The sequence below is a fragment of the Perna viridis genome, chromosome 12 (assembly GCF_037379345.1).
Source record: "Perna viridis isolate PV_CMFRI_1.1 ecotype Kerala chromosome 12, ASM3737934v1, whole genome shotgun sequence".
In the NCBI taxonomy this organism is placed as follows: Eukaryota; Metazoa; Mollusca; class Bivalvia; order Mytilida; family Mytilidae; genus Perna; species Perna viridis.
In genome coordinates, this window is record NC_142456.1 from 3,541,724 (window position 1) to 3,561,599 (window position 19,876).

Consider the following 19,876-nt stretch of genomic DNA (forward strand, 5'->3'; position numbering starts at 1 on the left):
TTCACATGGAATTCGTATTAAGTGAATTTCATGTGAAAATCACATTAATTACATGTGAAGTTATCGTGAATATCAATTAACATGAATTTTATGTGAAAAATATTTGCTTACTACAGGGCTTTGGGTTTTTTTTATTTGGAGTTTAAGGTTTAATTCTCTAGGATAAGGGTGTTTCCTGTTCAGGTGTGTAATATTCGTTTTTATTTAAAAAAAAATTGCAGTTATAAGACCAACTGTCCAAAACTATATGATGTGAATACTGATGCCTGTGATTTCAACACTCATGTAGGTATAAGCTGTTTGTTTTATAATGATTAAGTTGATGTCAACTTTTATGTAGCTTCAGCATGATAAGGTTTGACATTAGCATGATAGGGAATGACATCAGCATGATAGGATGTGACATCAGAGTGTTAGGGTGTGATATCAGCATGATAGGGTGTGATATCAGCATAGTAGCGTGTGACATCTGCATGAAAGGATATTTGACATCAGCATGATAGGGTGTAACATCAGCATGCAAGATAGGGTGTGATATTAGCATGATAGGGTGTGACTTCTGCACGATTGGGTGTGACATCAACATGATAGGGTGTGGCATCAGCATTATAGGATGTGACATCAGCATGCAACGGTGTAACTTCAGCACGACTTTTGTCTTGATCATGTAGGAACTTCCGGCGGCATTAGCTGAACAATGATTGTTTAGAACTCAGGAGTTGGTGGAATCGGTGTCGTTTGGACACACTACTTGAAATGTTATGCTTTAAGTGGCGGATCAAGAAATTCCAAAAAGGAAGGAGGCGCTGACTTATGACCAACTCTAGTGTTTTACAATTTGCTGTATGTTTTACTAATGTTTTGAGCATAAAGGAGGGGGGCATGGACCCGCCTATGATTTAATCTTGTAGTTTCTATACACAAACACAATCTCTATTTTGTAAGTTGCATAAATACAGCTTCACAATGTATGCCCAGCCGATAAAGGTACTTATTAATTAGACAAGTGTATGTATCAATATAATAAATAATAATCCGAATACCATTTTGACCAAATATCTTAATCGATGAACAATATTAAGAAAGCACACGTAGATTTATTTATTTCGAACAAACACATATAGTTTTTGGACAAAAGCCTTTGGAACAATTTTCTAAACACCACCCTATCATATTATTATGTGTGGCAAACTTTCCTGCGCCTCTGCACCGCATTTGTGCACTAGATGGAATTACTTTACGTTTTGGTATATTTATTTTGTTCGGAACAGCTTTGTTTTTGTTCGAACTTAGTAACCGAAGAAAGTTATGAGCAGACACAGGAGCCACCTCGTGTCGAGAGCTTTCTTTAACATCTGATATACTGTTTTGTGAAATATGTTGAATATTTCTTGAATGACGAGTATTTCCAACAGGATATGTTGTCAATTGTGGCATCACCACATGTGTAGTTCTAGAATCACATGTGCACATTATTGTTGGGCAGTTTCCCGCATTACAGTTCACGCTACACCACTCGCTAGTTCCCGCAACTTTCTCAAACTCTTTGGTAGCATGGCATCTTGGTTCCACCGGTACATGGTCAGTTTTCATATTTTGTGTCTTAGGTTTATATTTTTTTAGTATGGTGGGTCTCCGCCAATCTTCGTCCACAATGAGCTCGCTTAGCATCATAGGGCCTGTGGGGTCTCCCAAATCCGCCTCCACAATAGTTGGTTTTGATGGTGGCCAATGACTTGACGGTCTGTTACTTTTAGATTTACCCTTAACGTTAAACAATGGCAAGTGATTAGGCTTCGTCATCTCTACTATATCATGCCCAATAGGATTCCATTGAACCAAGGCTAATCTTGAATTGCGGTTTGTTGAAACAACGGTCTGTAACAGTGTCCACAGAACACTGGTCAATTTATCAAGGGCAGGAGCTAACTTGGTTTTTGCCCCAATCAAGTCGATGAGTTCTGAAGGATTCGAAAGTAGATTGAAATTTGATTTCATTTTATCAATCATTTGAACTGGCTTTCTCATTCCCATGCGCTTTATAGAAACATGGTCCGTTATAGACACATCTGCACAACCATAGAACTCTTCCTGTGGTCCGATACCTTTGCCACAACTTCCGCTTTTTTTATCACAACCCCATCGATTGCCTTTAATAATAATAAAAAAAACAATTCATTGCCTGTCAATAATGTTATCGAGGTAAGATTCCGGATTTCAGGCTATGGGTGTGAAAAGAAAAAAGCCAAGCGAAGCAAGGCACGGGAATGTTAGGGGTAGAACTTGTGATATATCAAAATTTAATGTAAAATATTTTATCCACTTTTAAAGGTATGTGTGGACGAGGTTTTGGAGGCGTACGAATAGTCCTCCCCTATACAAAATTGCATAGAAAACTAAGAGTAGGAATACTACAATTGTGTAATTTTCAAGAATCCGAATTTTCTATCTTTATAAATGTTTTTGTTTTATCAGTTATGCATCATCTATTGTATAAATGAAAAAAAAATAATAAAGTGATGAAAACATTTCAACCAGAGAGTAAGTTATTTGTCCTGTTCATATATTTTTCTTATAATGAATTTTATACTGAATTCTCTGTTTTAATCAAACAATGATTATAAATGTATCATATGTGTCTATTGGTAGATTATGCATAAATAAAGCAAATGAGCAAAGATAAAAAAAAAACATTACCTGTTCTGTATCGCCACTGCAACACACACTGGGTACAAACAAGTTCTTTCGGAAGTTTACCTTTCATTGACACAATGCCATTTTGATTACCACCTACGTGAAATCTGCCGTCCTTGGAACCAACGACAAAAACGGGATACCTGTCCAAGCACTTTTGTGTCACCGGTTTTTTAATATCGTTATTTGGACAGACTCTGAATTCAAAATATCCCACGTGATTTGCAGTTACATCAACTGCTAAATCAATAATTTGATTAGTTCTGTAGTGTCGAGAGATGACGCCCTTGCCGTAGGTTCCTCCCGCTTCGTTTGGTCGTGGCACCTGTTGATAGGGGTCACCACATACACCACATCGACCTGCCTGTGTAATCCAGTGGTTCTAAAATAAACACGCAAATTGAACTCCTCTATTACGAAAAAGAATTTACGTAAAGCAAATTATTCCAATTTTAAGATAGTAAAAAATGTTAATTATGTCACATAAAAATTAAAATTTCTACAAATTATTTTTGCAGTGATGGATAAGTACAAATACAAGAATAAGTTAATATATGACAAAAGTGACTAGTGAATAAATTAAGAAAAAAAACAATATTTGAAAAAATAACATTTAAAAACATAGACAACCAAAAACAAAATAAAATCAGAAGAAAATCAAATTTAAGAAGTGATGATAAATAAACACCCCTTTAAGTAATTGATATTTTTACCTACTTGGAACCCGCCACAGTTTAATTCATTATCGTTGGCATTCCTTGGCGTATTAAAACCCCTTCTCCACATGGTAGATCTTGCGGGAGGTTCCCATAATTTCCCATGTCCTTGAACGGACTCGATATATATTATCCATAGTAGAAACAGAAGATATTTCATTATTTTTCTCTATTTATTTCACAAATTGAATCCATTTTCAAATTTATATATTGGTTGACATAAAAGATCCATTTTACTGGAATTTCCAGAAACTTTTGACATGGCTAATATTCTCTATAATCCAATGTCTGAAAAAGAAAACGTTTTCTCGGACTTATATTGAGTGTTTATTCTTGGCATTTATTTGTGAAATACTTTCGCTACAAAATAGATATAGTACATAGCTTAGTATCACAAAAAACCATTATGGTAACAGAGAATGTGTTTTTACTGTTAAGCTAATGGTTGTAATCACGATAGCCTAACACTTCTCCAGGTCTAGTCATTTACATTTACACTGACACATATTATTATTTCTATTTAGTACTGAATAGGAGAAGCTATAAGGGACACCTATGACTGACACCTTTCATAAACGGAAATTGTTTCTTCAGATAGAATAGACTGAGCTTATAATTTCATTCTAAACTAATGCACAAAACACTAAAATTGTGGACAATTCATTAGGTATTGGAATTACTAAATACTTCACCTAGAATATTGGCTTTCTACAACTTCTTATAAATTGTAAAATAAATATACATAATTGCATTGCAATATGGTGTTTTGATAAAACAAATCGTGTGTTTCACGCCTTCATTCGACTGATTTATTAGTATTTGTTACTGTATGTATTTTCCAATCAATATGTTGTAAATATGTCATAAAAGCGACAACATTTAGTTCTTTGTTCATAATCTGGCGCAAAACAGTAATACAACAGCATTTCATATCAATTTAGTATCATCCATTACATTGATATATAATGCTCCTTATAATAATACACATTTCAATGTCCTCCTCCGATAGGGGCAAATAGTGCCTTCTGAATATTTATACAACTGTAAACTTAAAATACTTCCAAGCTTAAACATTTATTCAAAACGTCTTTTTGTTCCAGATGGGGTCACAAAAACTTTATATTTGGGCTAGTTTATACGGGAATATATTGGATGTTTTATATGACTTAACACAATAACATTTTAATATTTTTACAATTACACGCAATACATGATAAATATAAAATAAATACAAATTACAACTAATCATTTGAACGAGAAATTAACAACAATAACTGTTCATAATATTACAAAATGTATTCCCATAACTCTAAAAAAATCAATAGGGAATGCAAAGCTAACGTAAAAATCCTTTCACTGGGCCAAACACTTGTGAAATAAATATCACTGAAATCAATCAACTGTTGAAGGAACGTATATGTGTGAACGAATGGAAAGTGGTTTACCATAATATGCTTTAATCCCAAGTAAACTATGTTCAATGTTTTATGAAGCTTCTACTTCAAGTTTAATCTAACGAAAACTATGTATCACCTAAAGGCTGCATGATTATACTAACAGCCCTGAAATGAGGTTTACTATCTTGCAGTAAAACACCAACTCCTAGAAGTCTACAAGCCACAATAGAATGAAAATTTCCCTACGTTTTACAAAAAGGTTGCATCATATAGAACTCCTTAGAAGATTTCAGTAAATTCAGTAACCACTTTATGTACAAATAAAGAGAAAATAAAAGTCTGTTAAAAGATTGATGGGGTTTTAACGACGGAGCAGAAATATTTCATCCAGGAGATGCACATGAAATGGATGATAAAATGAACATGAAATGATGATGAAATGAAAAATTGGATGGGACACAAGGATAATGGGGCCAGTTTCCGCTGAAAATTCTGTGGCGGAGCCCTATGGTTCCTACTCCGGGAGAATATCACAGTAGGGTTCTTTAACGTGCGAGGAACGTGGCATCTTCCCCAACACGGTGCACCACTATGGTTTGCGGTCAGGTTTTCCGTATTATAGCCTGACAACCCCAGCACGACAAGCTTTAAGCTGCTGCGGGTCAATTCTTTTGACACCCGGACCTTTGCTTAAAAGACGATGATGTTCATTGGAGCTTTGATGTAACTTTTTCCAAAATGATCTAAATGACGTATAATATATGTAACTAACTAATGTGCATTAAAAGTTGTGTAAAACTATTTTAGCGTACGTTCTAAAACCCATTTGATTGAATTAGTAGTGTGATACTAAAGCTAAAGATACCATTCTACAAAGTGTTTATACGTGTTCACTGTTATAATAAATTGATATACAAAGTACAAGAAACTATAGAGAATGTGTTATTTTTGTGCCTGAAGGTTAATGTAAATGGCGTGTTATACTAGCACACAGAAAGTATAAATATTGAGGGCATCTCCATGAAGTAATTAGTTCTTTTCTTGATTATTCGATACTTTTGCGACAGCAATAACGGCTTTGACACCCTTGATGACCTGTCAAATAATATTGACATGATTATTATTAATAATGACTTTTTATTAAGAAAAAATGTCAGGTTCATTGAAACGACTTACTATTTGTGAAACTAATAAATGTTTTTTAAACAGTGTATTTAAAAAATAACTAAGCGTAGCGGATCGAGATACTGAAATATTCTTTTTTTTTCTTGGTTTATGAACTGCATATTTTAATGTTTTAATCAAGGCTACTTTCACTTTGAATTCATTTCTCTGACCCATTTCTACTGACCTATCTGATACTTATTGCGACTGGTTGACATATATCGTTAGCCTTGCATGCAATATTTGGTATTATCTCTTGTCCATGTATAGTTTAGATGGTAGAATAAGTCATATTTTCATGTATATTCTTATTTTTAACATTTTAAGCAATAAAATTCCAAATGTAAACTTATTTTTTGTATAATTAGCTAATGCAATTAATATTTTATAAAACCTTATCACTGAACATTAATCTAAGAATTCCAATTTTAAATATAAGATTTATTAGCAGTTTAAGACCCCAAAAGTTTTTGATTTCTTTTTGTCAACCGCAAACAAGTCATTGATTTTATTATATGACAAACTCTGTATGATACATCGATCCATAAACATTAGACAAGGTAGGTCTGAGAGAAAATACTGACAATAAACTGTTTTGGAATCTAATTGCCCATTAGTAGAGATTTCTCATACTTTATAAAAAATCTTCTACCAAATATACCGACAAAATGTTATCAAAATGCACTGACCTATTCCTTCACTCTTATTAGGCAGACTTTATATCTGATCTGACCTAAAAGAAGGAATCCTTGAATCTTATCTTAGTTTCTGCTATATAGATGACAGATTATCTTCAAACAATCATAGTCTCTAGGATTTCATACATCTCATCTACCCCAACTTAAGAATAAAGGACACTAAAGACACTATGAGGTCAGCAGCATATCTTGACCTATACAAAGGGATCGATGGTAAGGAACATCCATGACAACACTGTTCTACAAACGCAATGACCTCTCTTTCCATATTATAAAATTTCTGTGTAATGAGTTTTTGTATTACAATTTATACGTTATGCAAGAGCTTGTCGTAGCTACGTGGACGTTTTGAACCTTCGACTTCTAACAACTAAGCTGCTAAAAGAGGGCTGTGTTGTCTTGAGATTGAAGTCATGAATTCATAAGTTTTACTATTGTTATCATGAACTCGTGGATCGCTTTAATGTATGCATCTGCATCACGAGAACCGATTAGTTCAGTGTTAGTTTTCCTTTCCTTGTTTGTCTACCCCGCACTTTACATTTTATAACTCTGCGGCTGTTTATAAAAGACTAATCCTGACGTTGAACACGTAACCAATTAAATTATAAATAATTAGAACTAAACGAGAATGCACATTGAAACTAAAAACGTGTAATATGATCTGCAATCAAACAATCAAGAAATCAAGCAAACCCCCGTCTCAAACAAACATTGTGAAGTGCATGTGACCTTGACTTAGACCAGTTGATAAAAATCAACAGGTGTCTTTTTTCCACACATGTACGTGGTTACCTGGCATAAGTGTTATGAACTAGGGGCCCCAGAGGGGCTGTATCGCTAATCTGGAGCTCGTGTCCTTGCCTTATGAATATTTATTATCCAAAAATATAAGTAAATTCTGCAAAACAGCTATGTTTGACCCTTCAGAGGCAGTAACTCCTTCTAGGATTTTTTTCATGGCAATGTGTTTGTAGTACAAATCATAGGAATCTTTCAATGATCAAGAGTTGTTTCTTTCTATTATTGGTTCAATTTGTGATCTTGGGTTTAGGAGTAAGATCACGTGATGTTCTGTTTTTATGGTGTGACGTAATAGGCTGGAATGAAAACCAAGTTAACACAATATAACTTTATTAAAATAGATGTTTCTTGTATGGCGGCCGTTGTCCAAGTGGCCCGAATAATATAATCAAAACAATATGATAATGCATTAGAATAGGTTAATAGCTAACATTTATGCATAAATTAAACAATGGGGAATGGGAGCGACCATCAGTTGTTGTTCCCTCAACCTTCTCAAATCTTTAAATTTTGACCTCTCACAAATACAAAAATGCCACGTTCAAGATGCTGTAGGTGTAGGAGGTGAACATCATTCAATCATAGGTCTCATACTTTTGTCTTTCAACATAGGACACATGTCCTTCATATACAAGTTTCATGTTTTTCCAAAAATGCAACAGAGTCTGATTCTTGGATTTGACTTTTTAACAAAACACAGAGCAAACATTGATTGTCCAACACATACTTTACACATCCCAGAACCAGACAGTGAAGAAATTCCAATCACACACTCTATTGCATTAGACAGTGGCTTAGCTAGAACAAAAAGACACATGAAAATCAAACCAATGCATCAAGTTGATATACCAATTAAAGTGTCACATCTCAAGAATACCATTGCACTTCTAGAACCTTTACAAAACCTACCAACACAATCACTCGCAGGCGCAAAATGCTTAGTCAAACTAGATGAAACGGGTGACTCATGCATCAGGATCATGAACCCAACAAAGAAAAACATACATTTACCAGCAAATGTAGTTGTTGCATCAGTCTGTCAAGTTGAATCCAATTCAATCACACCATTACAAGACCCACCAAATGATGAAAACCAACACACTACATGTACCATGAATCATACCGAAGATCAACCATGTTTAGATTTTGACTTGAGCCACTCAGACTTAACAGAAGAACAAAAAACATTGCTTTTAGCATTTTTACACAAAAACAGAAAAGCATTTGCAAGAGATCTAAGTGAATTAGGTTTAACTGATCTATACAAACACACAATAGATACAGGAGATGCAACACCAATCAGAAAAAGATTTTACAGACAATCACCAACAGTCTTAGATACAATGAACAAACAGCTAGAAAAAATGCTAAAACATGACATAATTGAAGAGTCAAACAGTGAGTGGGCAGCTCCAGTGGTAATGTGCAAAAAGAAAAATGGTGAACTTAGATTTTGCTGTGATTTTCGTGCACTGAACAAAGTTACAAAGCCAAAATTTTTTCCACTGCCACGCATTGAAGATGTGCTAGACTCCCTAGGGCGTTCCCAGGCTCAGATATTCAGCACACTGGATCTGTTGTCAGGCTATTGGCAATGTCCGTTAGATCCAGCTACTGCACAAAAATCAGCCTTTGTTACACCTAGTGGGGTATACCAATGGAAACGTCTACCATTTGGTTTAGCAGCAGCACCTTCATCATTTCAACACCTGCTGACACAAGTGCTACATCGTCTGAACTACCAAATTGCACTAGTCTATGTTGATGACATTTTGCTGTTCAGTAAAACATTTGAGGAACATTTAAAACATTTACAACTGGTTTTTGATAGATTGATAGCAGCAAACCTTACACTCAATCCAAGCAAATGTCAGTTCGCTCGCAAAAATGTCATTTACTTGGGCCACAAAATATCAAAACAAGGTGTTGAAGTTGATCATGAAAAAATTGAAGCAGTAAAATCTTTTCCAGTTCCAAAAAATGAAAAGGACATAAAAAGCTTTCTGGGTTTATGTGGGTATTACAGGCGGTTTGTCAAAGGTTTCAGCAAAATTGCAAGTCCACTTACAAACTTAACAAAAGAAAGTGTTACATTTCAATGGACAGAGCAATGTCAATCGGCATTTGACACATTAAAACATGCACTTACATCAGCACCAATACTAGCATACCCAGACATGTCCAAAGACTTCATTCTCACCACAGATGCAAGCGGCACAGCTATCGGCTATTACCTTTCACAGTTACATGAAAACAAACAAGAAAAAGTCATAGCTTATGGTGGTAGAAGTATGACAGAAGCTGAAAGAAAATGGTCAGCTAGTGAACATGAATGTTTAGCAATCCTAGAAGGAATAAAACACTACCATGTATATTTAGCATGCAAACATTTCCAAGTTTACACTGATCACAGAGCACTCAAATTTCTTAACAACATCAAACAAAGTTCTGGTCGTTTGGCTAGATGGTCAGTTCTGTTACAAGGGTATGATATGGAGATTTTGTACAGAGAGGGCAAAAGCAATGTAGTTGCTGACTGTCTCTCAAGGCGTAGCTATCCTGAGACACGGGAGGTTGATGTCACTGAGCCAGAGGATAGCATACCCACTGTCAACTCCATGAACAGTACAGACAATGATGCACTTGAAGTGACATTTCTTTACAATGAACCAACAGTAACAAAACCACCAACAATTGCGGAAGTCACAGTTTCAGACATTATACCAGTTGACATAGGCAAACTACAAAGTGAATGTACAGACTTTTGTCATTTGTACACATACCTTAAATCACAAGACTTACCAGATGATGAAAAAATGGCACGCAAAATCACAATTGAAGCAAATCAGTACATCATGCAAGATGGAGTCCTGTACCACCAATATGAACCAAGGTACAAGGGAAAACAAAAACATGACAGATTCATTAAACAACTTGCATTACCACGCACACTTCGAAATGATCTTATGAAAGCATACCATGATCAAGGACACTTTGGATTTGATCGCACATACAGGTCAATACAGCAAAAATACTTCTTCCCAGGCATGTATCAAGCTGTAGCAGATTACTGTAAAGCTTGTGATCCATGTCAAAAAGCAAAGTACCCACCACACTCAAAAAGAGTTCCAATGACACCAATGCCAATCACAGACACCTTTTCAAGATGGCACATGGACTTGATTGGTCCATTCAAAAAAGAAACAAAACAAGGTTATCGCTTTATATTGATCATAGTAGATTCTTTCAGTAAATGGGTTGAAGCTCATCCTGTTAGATCTGAAACTGCTGAAGAAATTGCTACAGTCATGTACAAAGAAATTTTTACACGCTATGGAAGTCCACACTCTATTTGCACTGATAGAGGACAAGGTTTCATGAGCAAACTTGTGGCAGCAGTTAACCACATTTTCAATGTCAAACATAGTTTCACAAGTTCATACCATCCACAAACAAACTCCATAGCAGAACGCACAAACAAAACCATCATACAATGCTTACGAACTGTAGTAGATGAGTCACAATCCAACTGGCCTGAGTTATTACCAGGAGTACTCATGGCATTTCGTATGACACCATCAGCATCATCACAATTTTCACCACATCATCTTGTTTTTGGAAAAGAGATGAACATATTTTTTGATGCAAATCTCATTCCACGAGAAGATCTAAACAAAAATTTGAAAAAACACATTGACAACATTCTCAACAATTTGAAAATTGCCAAAACAATTGCAACTGAAAACTTAGCCATTGCACAACAACAACAGAAACAACATTATGACAAAAACACAGGAGTTCCAGACTTTAAAATCAATGACAGAGTGCTTCTTTACACTCCAAGAGTTCCAGTAGGGTACTCATCCAAACTGTACAAAAAACAAGATGGACCATTTTACATTGTTGACAAGGGTCCAAACTACACTTACAAACTTCGAAGGTGTGGTACAAACAAAGAAATCAAGAGTTTAATCAATGCAAATAGACTCAAACATTACCATGATCCAGATCACAGACAAAATTTAAATGCACCAGGACCAGACGTCCCACGTCCAGAATTACCCAGACCAGTACAACCAAACATACCACAGCAACAACACAATAATGAAAACATAGACAAAAATGAAAACACAAACAATGAGCCAGCGGTTCAAATAGATGACAGGGAATATCCCATAGAAAAAATCCTTCGTTCAAAAACGGTCAATGGTAAAAAGGAGTACCTCATCAAATGGAAAGGTTATACGGGTTCATCATGGCAACCTGCAGAAAACTTGTCAGAGGATACCATTACCCATTACCATGCAACAAAAACACAACAGGGTAGGAAACGAAAACGTCCACATAGAAATCCCTGCTTCAGAAAATGAGTCTTACACACAAGGCAAAATAAATGGAATAGTGAAAACTTCATATTGCCATTTATAGGAATACAATTTATTTTTACATTACACATTTTTACTGGATAATCATTTTTCATTTTACATGTCTATTGTTATAGTTAACATAGAAGCATTTTACAATTCACACTACAGTGTTTTGCATTTCACTTTCAAGTGTTTTCATTTTACATTAAAGCATTTTGCATTTAACAATTGCAAACAACTTCACTTCATTTTTGATTGCTCATCTATGCCTGATTTGATCTACAAGTTAGATGTGAGATTGTAAGGCACTTCCTATGTACTCTTCTTACATTTTTCTCTTCTATGATTTCTAGTGTAGTGTTTGTCAAAATTATGAGCTCGTTCTCATGTTACATAGTGCTATTAGGGAATGGATCCTCCCTTAAACGATAAACACTGCCGTCTTAAAATTTCTTCATCTTTGTTTTCAATAGGAGTACTAAGATTTGCCTGCCTTCTCATGATAATAAGTATGGTCGAGGGTATGTCAACAGACAGAGAGAGCTTACAACGTATTAACTATGGAGTGTTCTTTACCAAACAAGCTAAACTACTACCCAGCTGTGAATATTGGACTCATACTTTTAAAATACCCTTACCAAGAAAACAAGGACATGAAGTATTTAAACAGTGTGATATTATACATAGCAATTGTTTCATCTTAAATCAAGTAGTGTCACAGTTATCAGCGATAAGGACACAAGTATCGACAAATTTAAACCAAACAGTGGACATGGTGCATAACATGTTAAAGCATACAGATGTGACAATTAAATCTGACACTGAATCTAGAACTCGCCGTGGATTGTTTGATTTTATAGGATCCATTTCAAAATCTCTATTCGGCACAGCAACCGTAGATGATGTCAACCGATTGGCTAAACACATAAACATTTTGATCCATAAGAACAATGCTTTTGCAAAAGACCTTATACATCATGATGAATTATTGTCCTCATTCATGGAAAAAACAAATGATAGGTTTGACAATGTAATCAAAGGTATTGAAAACAACTATGAAGGTATTAAGAATATTACAAAAGAAACAGCTAAATTCGTTGCCCATTTCGAACGAATTAACATGAAACTGTCAAACTTTCTGATTAAGCAAATGAATGAAACAACAGAAATTAACAAATATTTAGAAGAACTCAAGTTGGCAATACACGAATTAATTAAGGGAAAATTGTCACCATTTTTGTTAAAGCCACATATTCTAAAGATGACCTTACAACATATTCAAAATATTTTGAATTCTAAGTACAAGGGATTTTTTCTAGCAAGCACAGATCCATCTTTTTACTATGCACATGCGAACATCCTATATGCACGACATCACAACTTTTTATTCATCAGTATCAAATTTCCTATATCAACCTTTTTAACACCGCTTACATTATACAAAATACATACATACCCTGTACCTATAAACACTTCAAGCAATCATGCCACACAGCTTTTAAATCTTCCAGAATACTTGATAATTTCATCAGACAACAGACAATTTGCAGAGCTCACAAACAACTATGTTAAATCATGTGAAGGATCAGAAACATTACTTTGCAAAAATTCATTTCCACTTTTATCTTCGGTTGCACCCACTTGTTCAATTGCATTACTGTACAATGACAAACAAAAAGTACATTCAGAATGCGACTTCAGATTCATTACAAATACAATACAACCTGAGGTACAAGAATTAACCTCTGACATGTTGTTAGTTTATCAAACAAAAACTATTTCATTCGATTGTCCCTCAGGACACCAAATAAACAAGGGATGTGCATTTTGCCTTGTACAGGTTCCATGTTTATGCTCTGTCAAAACTGATTTATTGTTTATTCCTGCTAAAATTGGAAAATGTCAGAATCACACAGATAAAATAACTATTGTACACCCTGTAAACCTTGCGTTAATACAACACTTCTTTTCATCAGACACTTACAACTCCATTTTAGGAGATACAACTTTTACACAGCCAGTAGACATCTCACTTCCAAACATTCAGTTATACAACCACTCATTTTCATCCATGCTGGCACAAGACAGTAAATTGCATTTAAGTTTAAAAAGAATTGCCACAGCAGTAAAGCAAGATAGAAAAGTATTTACATCTTTGTCAGAGCCTCTGCTGGAAGGTGACATAGATGTTAATGACTCATGGCCAAGTCTAGATGGCATTTTTTCAATTGCTGCTCTAGGCTTATCACTTTTAGTAAGTGTTAGCTGTGTCATTCTGTTTAACAAGGTTAGAGCACTAACAGCTGCATTAGTCTTACTGCAAAAAGTACCATCAACACATGCTTTTGTTACTCCTCAAACACCACCAACATTTCATTACAAGTTTTCACCACTGACAACCACAGAAAGCATTCAAATTTCATTCACACCACACATCTATCAATGGTCTTCCATCACGATGTCAGCTTTCACCATTATTGCATTTTTTGGTGTTATTCACTATTTTTACAAACAATTTTGCACCAAACATTGTACCAAAGTTTTGTTAGAGATCAGTAATGGTATACACTGTATAACTGTTCCACTTATAGATCTACCTTTATGTCCACAAGACTGGGAAATATCAAATCCACACAATATTTCTAACATGAGAATCTCCGGCACCATCTTCACCAGATTACACATTCAATTGTCAGGCCTCAACATTATAAATACACACACTAAACACACCTTACATGTACCTGATCTAATTTCAATAAATCCCATCAAAGCAAGATGCTTAAAACACATGTTCAAGTCACCATTTACTTGTTATATATTGATAGTGCATAACAACTTTTTCCAAGTAGTCAAATAAAAAAAAAAAAAATTTACAAACCAACCACATAGCTAGGGAGATCTTTTACAGACGTACCTCTTTGGCTAAAGTTCTCAATATATAAACATTGTATGCGTTGGGCATGGTCTTCTGCCTCTTCGTGTGACTTGCCATCTGATGGTATCGGATGTGAATGTTGTTTTGATCAGTCATTTTCCTATTTATTTGACAATTAGCTTTGTTCTTTGAGGACAAAGAAACCTTAATGAGGGGAGTATTTGTGATAGGGAAAACAAGCCATCATCCCTTCTTGTACATAATATGCATATATTTTTCTTTATTGTTTCATTTGATATTTTTCATGTTTGTACATGGTAATATCCAAGCCAGTCACCTAAACTTAATATTGTTTCACAAGTATTTTAATAAACATATATTTAAAAAGAAACATAATGCTGTAGTGCCAACATGTTTTAAGTATGTAAATATCTTACGTAAGACTAAATAGATACCAAGACTTGATAATTAACTGTATAATTAAGGCTATACAAAATCAGGGATAAGATTATAGCATATCCGGATTAAGGACTGCGTCCTAGCACTTAACATAGGTGGATTAGGTGACATGAAATGGCTTTTCACATATTTTTTCATAGAGGTTCAATAAGGGGTTTTAATATATTTGCTCTTTGTGTATATAGCTATTTTCCTTCAATGGGCCTCACCTGGAGTGAAAACATAACTTTATGTTTGGTAAACTCGGCCACTTGGACAACGGCCGCCATACAAGAAACATCTATTTTAATAAAGTTATATTGTGTTAACTTGGTTTTCATTCCAGGTAAGTAGTAAATTTTTATATTACAATTTGAATGTTTAATAGTTAATATGAGATATTTATGTCTTAGTATAAATTACATTTTGATACTTATTTTTAAGTGTTTTAACTTGCAGTAATTAGCGCACTTTATCTGAATAGAATATCTTTATTAGCACATGACAATCAGTTGTTATTTGTGTTCATATATGTGTGTGTACATTTTAACATTTACTTATGTGTATGTAGTTCTATAATAATCTACTGAATCATTGTCTCAATTACTTACTTTGCAATACTTACTATGGTTCATGCGCATTTATTGGCAACAAGTTCAAGCTTTGGTTTTAAGATATATTGTAGGAGTTATCTCCACTTGAAACTTTATTTTGTAAACAGCGGCAAAGTTACATTTCATTTATAGCTATGAATTCAGCCGTAAATAGGCATTTAAAGGTAAAATTAAACAAATGAGCTGTACTTATGTAATACTTTTTAGCAGCTCAATACCAACATAGTTTAGTAAGCGTAACTTGAATTTCAATTATGCTGCACGCTTTGCATTTCATTTACTAACTTTTTCTTTAGATCACAGCGCGTTGTATATATGTTTTTAGTAGTTATTATGTCAATTTAGTGACAGTTTCAATTTAATCTTTATCTAGATATGTCAATCATTATTGTTTACATTTTGGTTTCTATGGCAACCATGTAGTTACATTTAAGTAAAAGAAGCCCCATGTTTTCATAATTCACAATATTTGTTTGGCACTGTCTAATAACATTATATGAGCTAAATTCCCCCACTTTATCAAAATATGAGTTAAATTCCCCATTGTTTAATTTATGCATAAATGTTAGCTATTAACCTATTCTAATGCATTATCATATTGTTTTGATTATATTATTCGGGCCACTTGGACAACGGCCGCCATACAAGAAACATCTATTTTAATAAAGTTATATTGTGTTAACTTGGTTTTCATTCCAGCCTATTACGTCACACCATAAAAACAGAACATCACGTGATCTTACTCCTAAACCCAAGATCACAAATTCATAGACTGAAAATTGAAAAAAAGAAGAATTTTATTGCCTTTTAAGGGCAATTAGTCTACAAAAAGTCATCTTCAAACATGTCAACCTATTAGGCTTTATCATAAGGAACTATTTTTTTTTCAGCTCTGAGTTTCTATCTATAATAGTTTTCAACAAACTGGTCATGGATAATAACTGTGAGATGTTTGTTTGTTTGCTTGTTGGGGTTTAACGTCCGAGCAGCAATATTTCAGCCATATTCAGACGATGAACATGAAATGGTGATAAAATGAACATGAAATGATGATGAAATGAAAAAGGGATGGGACACAAAGACAATGTGGTCGTCATCCTTCAACCAAGTGACGAGTTCTGTAAAACGCTTAAAGCTTTAGATGGAGTGTCGTACTTCTCCATGAAAACCTATTTGGTCAATGTGTCATAGTTTTCCTTTCCTCTTTCAACCAACTTGGGCACACATCCTGGACAGAGCGCCCCTGCCCAGAGCGCCCCTGCCCAGAGCGCCCCTGCCCCAGCCAGGGTTCTGAACGCTGTGTCGTCGCCTTCTTCGACAAGGTTAGAGCTGCTGTGAGTCTGTTCTTTTTTACACCCGGGCCCGCACGGGACTTTCGTGAAGAGAAAACATGTCAAAAACACTTTAAGGTATAACAATGTCATTCAACTTACTATGAAAAAATGCTGAAATAATTTATGTTCTAAGAGCATCGGAGATGTTGATTGAAGTAATTAATCAGTAAGGACAAACATTTGTCATATGTTAGTGGACGTTAACTTTTCCTCATTCTTTACATCTTTGTCACTGTCAGCTGCAGGTGTCAAAAATAGGTAAAACAAAAACCAGGGGAACATAGAGTCGACGAAATTAAAAGAGAACATCCAAGGATACCGATGAGAAAAATAGACACACAAACAGACGACATAGAATATTAACAATAACACGAAAATAATATCGAAGGAAAATGAACTACCTTGACTCCACCAAAAACTTGATCATGCTCTAGGTGCACTAGAAACACTAGTTTCTAGAGACACCCACCTAACTGCCCATGAAATGTCACGTCCATGCAGACGAAAAAGATACCCAATGACACGATGAACATATCACTTCACATGGCAATTCTCCATATTAGTTAAGTATCATTCTAAGCAAAGTAGGTAAAAGTTTCAAATGTTATCTTTATTCCAATACTATTTTAGACGACTATTTTTACCAAAAATCAAATTAATCCAAGAAGAAATGGTTCACTAAATTCATTCAGTGTTGTTCGAAGAAGAGTAATAACTGGAACGAAGAATAGAGAAGAAATCAAAAGAATATAATCCAAGGATAAAGAACAGACAGGGAAAACAGACACACGCACACACAAGAAAGAACATAAAATAACACAACTAAACAAAAGTAATTGAACTAGGACTACATCAAAAAATGGGATCGTGGCCCAGGTGCTCCGATAGGGTAAGCGTCATCTACTTAAATACTTATGGATATGAAGAATGGATGAAGTACACACTTTTCAGACGGGTAGAGATTTTAAAAAAGACACTCGTTCGTTGAAAGAAAATTTAGCATATGAACAATAAGACAATTAATATTATTGTCCATGTATTTATTTGTGGTCAACCGTTTAACCAATCATGATATTAATTTTGGTTTGTTGTTTGAATTGAAAGTTGTCTTATTGTTGCAATTTTGTAGGTCCTTTTAAAGAGTAATCAAGGGAACCAAGGTTATAGAAAGAAATTAAACAACTATAGTGAGACGTAGGTAGATCGAACCCCTACTGGACTTTAAAATTGGTTCGGTTTAGACAGTTATTCTGTTTACCAAGGTTCATAGTTCATTAAATTTGATATAATAGGTGTTCAAAACTTGTCTGGTTTATTCGGATCATACGGAGTGCGGTTTACACAGGTTTTCGGATCATTAATTCGGGTTCGGTTTATAGAAGTTTTCGGATCATTCGGAGTACGGTTTATACAGTTTTTCGGATCATTAATTCGGGTTCGGTTTATAGAAGTTTTGGATCATTCGGAGTGCGATTTATACAAGTTTTCGGATCATTCGGAGTGCGGTTTATACAAGTTTTACAAATATTCTAGTTGAGTTTGTTTACTTTCAATAATGAGTAGTACAGTCCCGTTTTGTTTTCATTTTACTATTACTCCTAGTGAAAAAAGGCTTTATAAGATAAAGGAGTTAATTTCAGAGGTTCTTATGGAAAACAATAAAATGTCTGTTAAACAACTATATATTATTGAACAATTAAGTTATAAAATCAGTCAATATAAGAGTCATCAAGAGAACCAAGATTCTAGCGGAAACGTACGATGCATGAAGTGAATGCTTCAAGAATCAAATCTATCCATAGTTTTATTTTTTAAAATTCATGAAGGAAGGCAAACAATAGACTTGAAAAATGAAGTTAAATCTTACCTTTAATGGGTGTCGGGTTAGGATATCCATACCCAGTAATGTCGAAAAGGTTGCTGGTAAAATTACATTTGATCCTTAAATAAACCTCCATAAAGTACGACGTCAACCGGGAGATTTATTCTACGTTACGCTTCGACAAACCTCAAGCATGTCACTGTGTTTAGCGTTTGGTTTTCTGTTCTACGTAATAATGGGACAAAAAAGGAAATGTCCTGATTATAAATTACAAAAAGTTGACAGTGTACGATATTTACCAATATTTTCTTCGGAAATTAACAATAACGTCGTCAACCGTGAAAATGTACCGTGACGTTCAGTTCTCTTACATGATACGAATTGATACAATAAAGGTATATGATTTAAGGATACAAGTGTAACTTTAAAACAAACAGGACTAGTTTTACTTTGAAAGCTTTGAAGAATTAACAAAATGACTTTAATATAAACTTTCATGTTCAAGGTTCTCCCCATGTCAAATTCTGGGACGTACATACACAGATATTATAATGTGAATATATTCTATTCGATATAATATAAACTGAAATGATTATATAGTTTTCAAACGTCATAATGCATATATTTATACTCCCAATCCTTTCCCCCTTATCATGCACATAAAATACTAAAGACGATTTTTATTTAATCATTGAACCTTGCAAAATTTTCAGAGACTTGTTTGGTTCTCAATTGCATTTACAATAATAAACGAATTTAGATTGATTCAGGTGATGAAAATGAAGTGGATGACGAAATGAAAAATGGGATGGGACACAAGGATAATGGGGTCGACAAATTTTGATTGCCGCTGGAAATAGGGAGAGGTGGGTAGGGTTGGGCAATTTAGCCTCCTGCGGCGGAGCCCTATGGTTCCTACTCCGGGAGAATACCACAGTAGGGTTCTTTAACGT

General features: G+C 34.6%; 2 protein-coding genes across 2 annotated transcripts; one reads left to right on the forward strand and one right to left on the reverse strand.

Moving 5' to 3' along the window:
• Positions 1-1,097: 1,097 nt before the first annotated feature.
• Positions 1,098-19,140, reverse strand: LOC148600794 (uncharacterized). The gene is made up of 4 exons (XM_088555265.1): positions 18,969-19,140; positions 3,412-3,698; positions 2,698-3,076; positions 1,098-2,150 (listed from the first exon to the last, which is right to left on the reverse strand). Exons 2-4 carry the CDS (start codon positions 3,568-3,570, stop codon positions 1,102-1,104), a joined length of 1,587 nt encoding a protein of 528 aa, XP_088411391.1. The 5' UTR covers positions 3,571-3,698; positions 18,969-19,140; the 3' UTR covers positions 1,098-1,101.
• Positions 12,250-14,874, forward strand: LOC148600795 (uncharacterized). The gene has a single exon (XM_088554823.1). It carries the CDS (start codon positions 12,250-12,252, stop codon positions 14,695-14,697), a length of 2,448 nt encoding a protein of 815 aa, XP_088410949.1. The 3' UTR covers positions 14,698-14,874.
• Positions 19,141-19,876: the final 736 nt, after the last annotated feature.

Coding starts and splice junctions, on each gene's coding strand:
- LOC148600795 (XM_088554823.1), top strand. CDS start 12,250: ATGGATCCTCCCTTAAACGATAAACACTGCCGTCTTAAAATTTCTTCA.
- LOC148600794 (XM_088555265.1), bottom strand. CDS start 3,570: ATGAAATATCTTCTGTTTCTACTATGGATAATATATATCGAGTCCGTT. Junction 3,077..3,411: donor TAAACTGTGGCGGGTTCCAA/GTAGGTAAAAAT, acceptor TGTTTATTTTAG/AACCACTGGATTACACAGGC. Junction 2,151..2,697: donor GCAGTGGCGATACAGAACAG/GTAATGTTTTTT, acceptor TTATTATTAAAG/GCAATCGATGGGGTTGTGAT.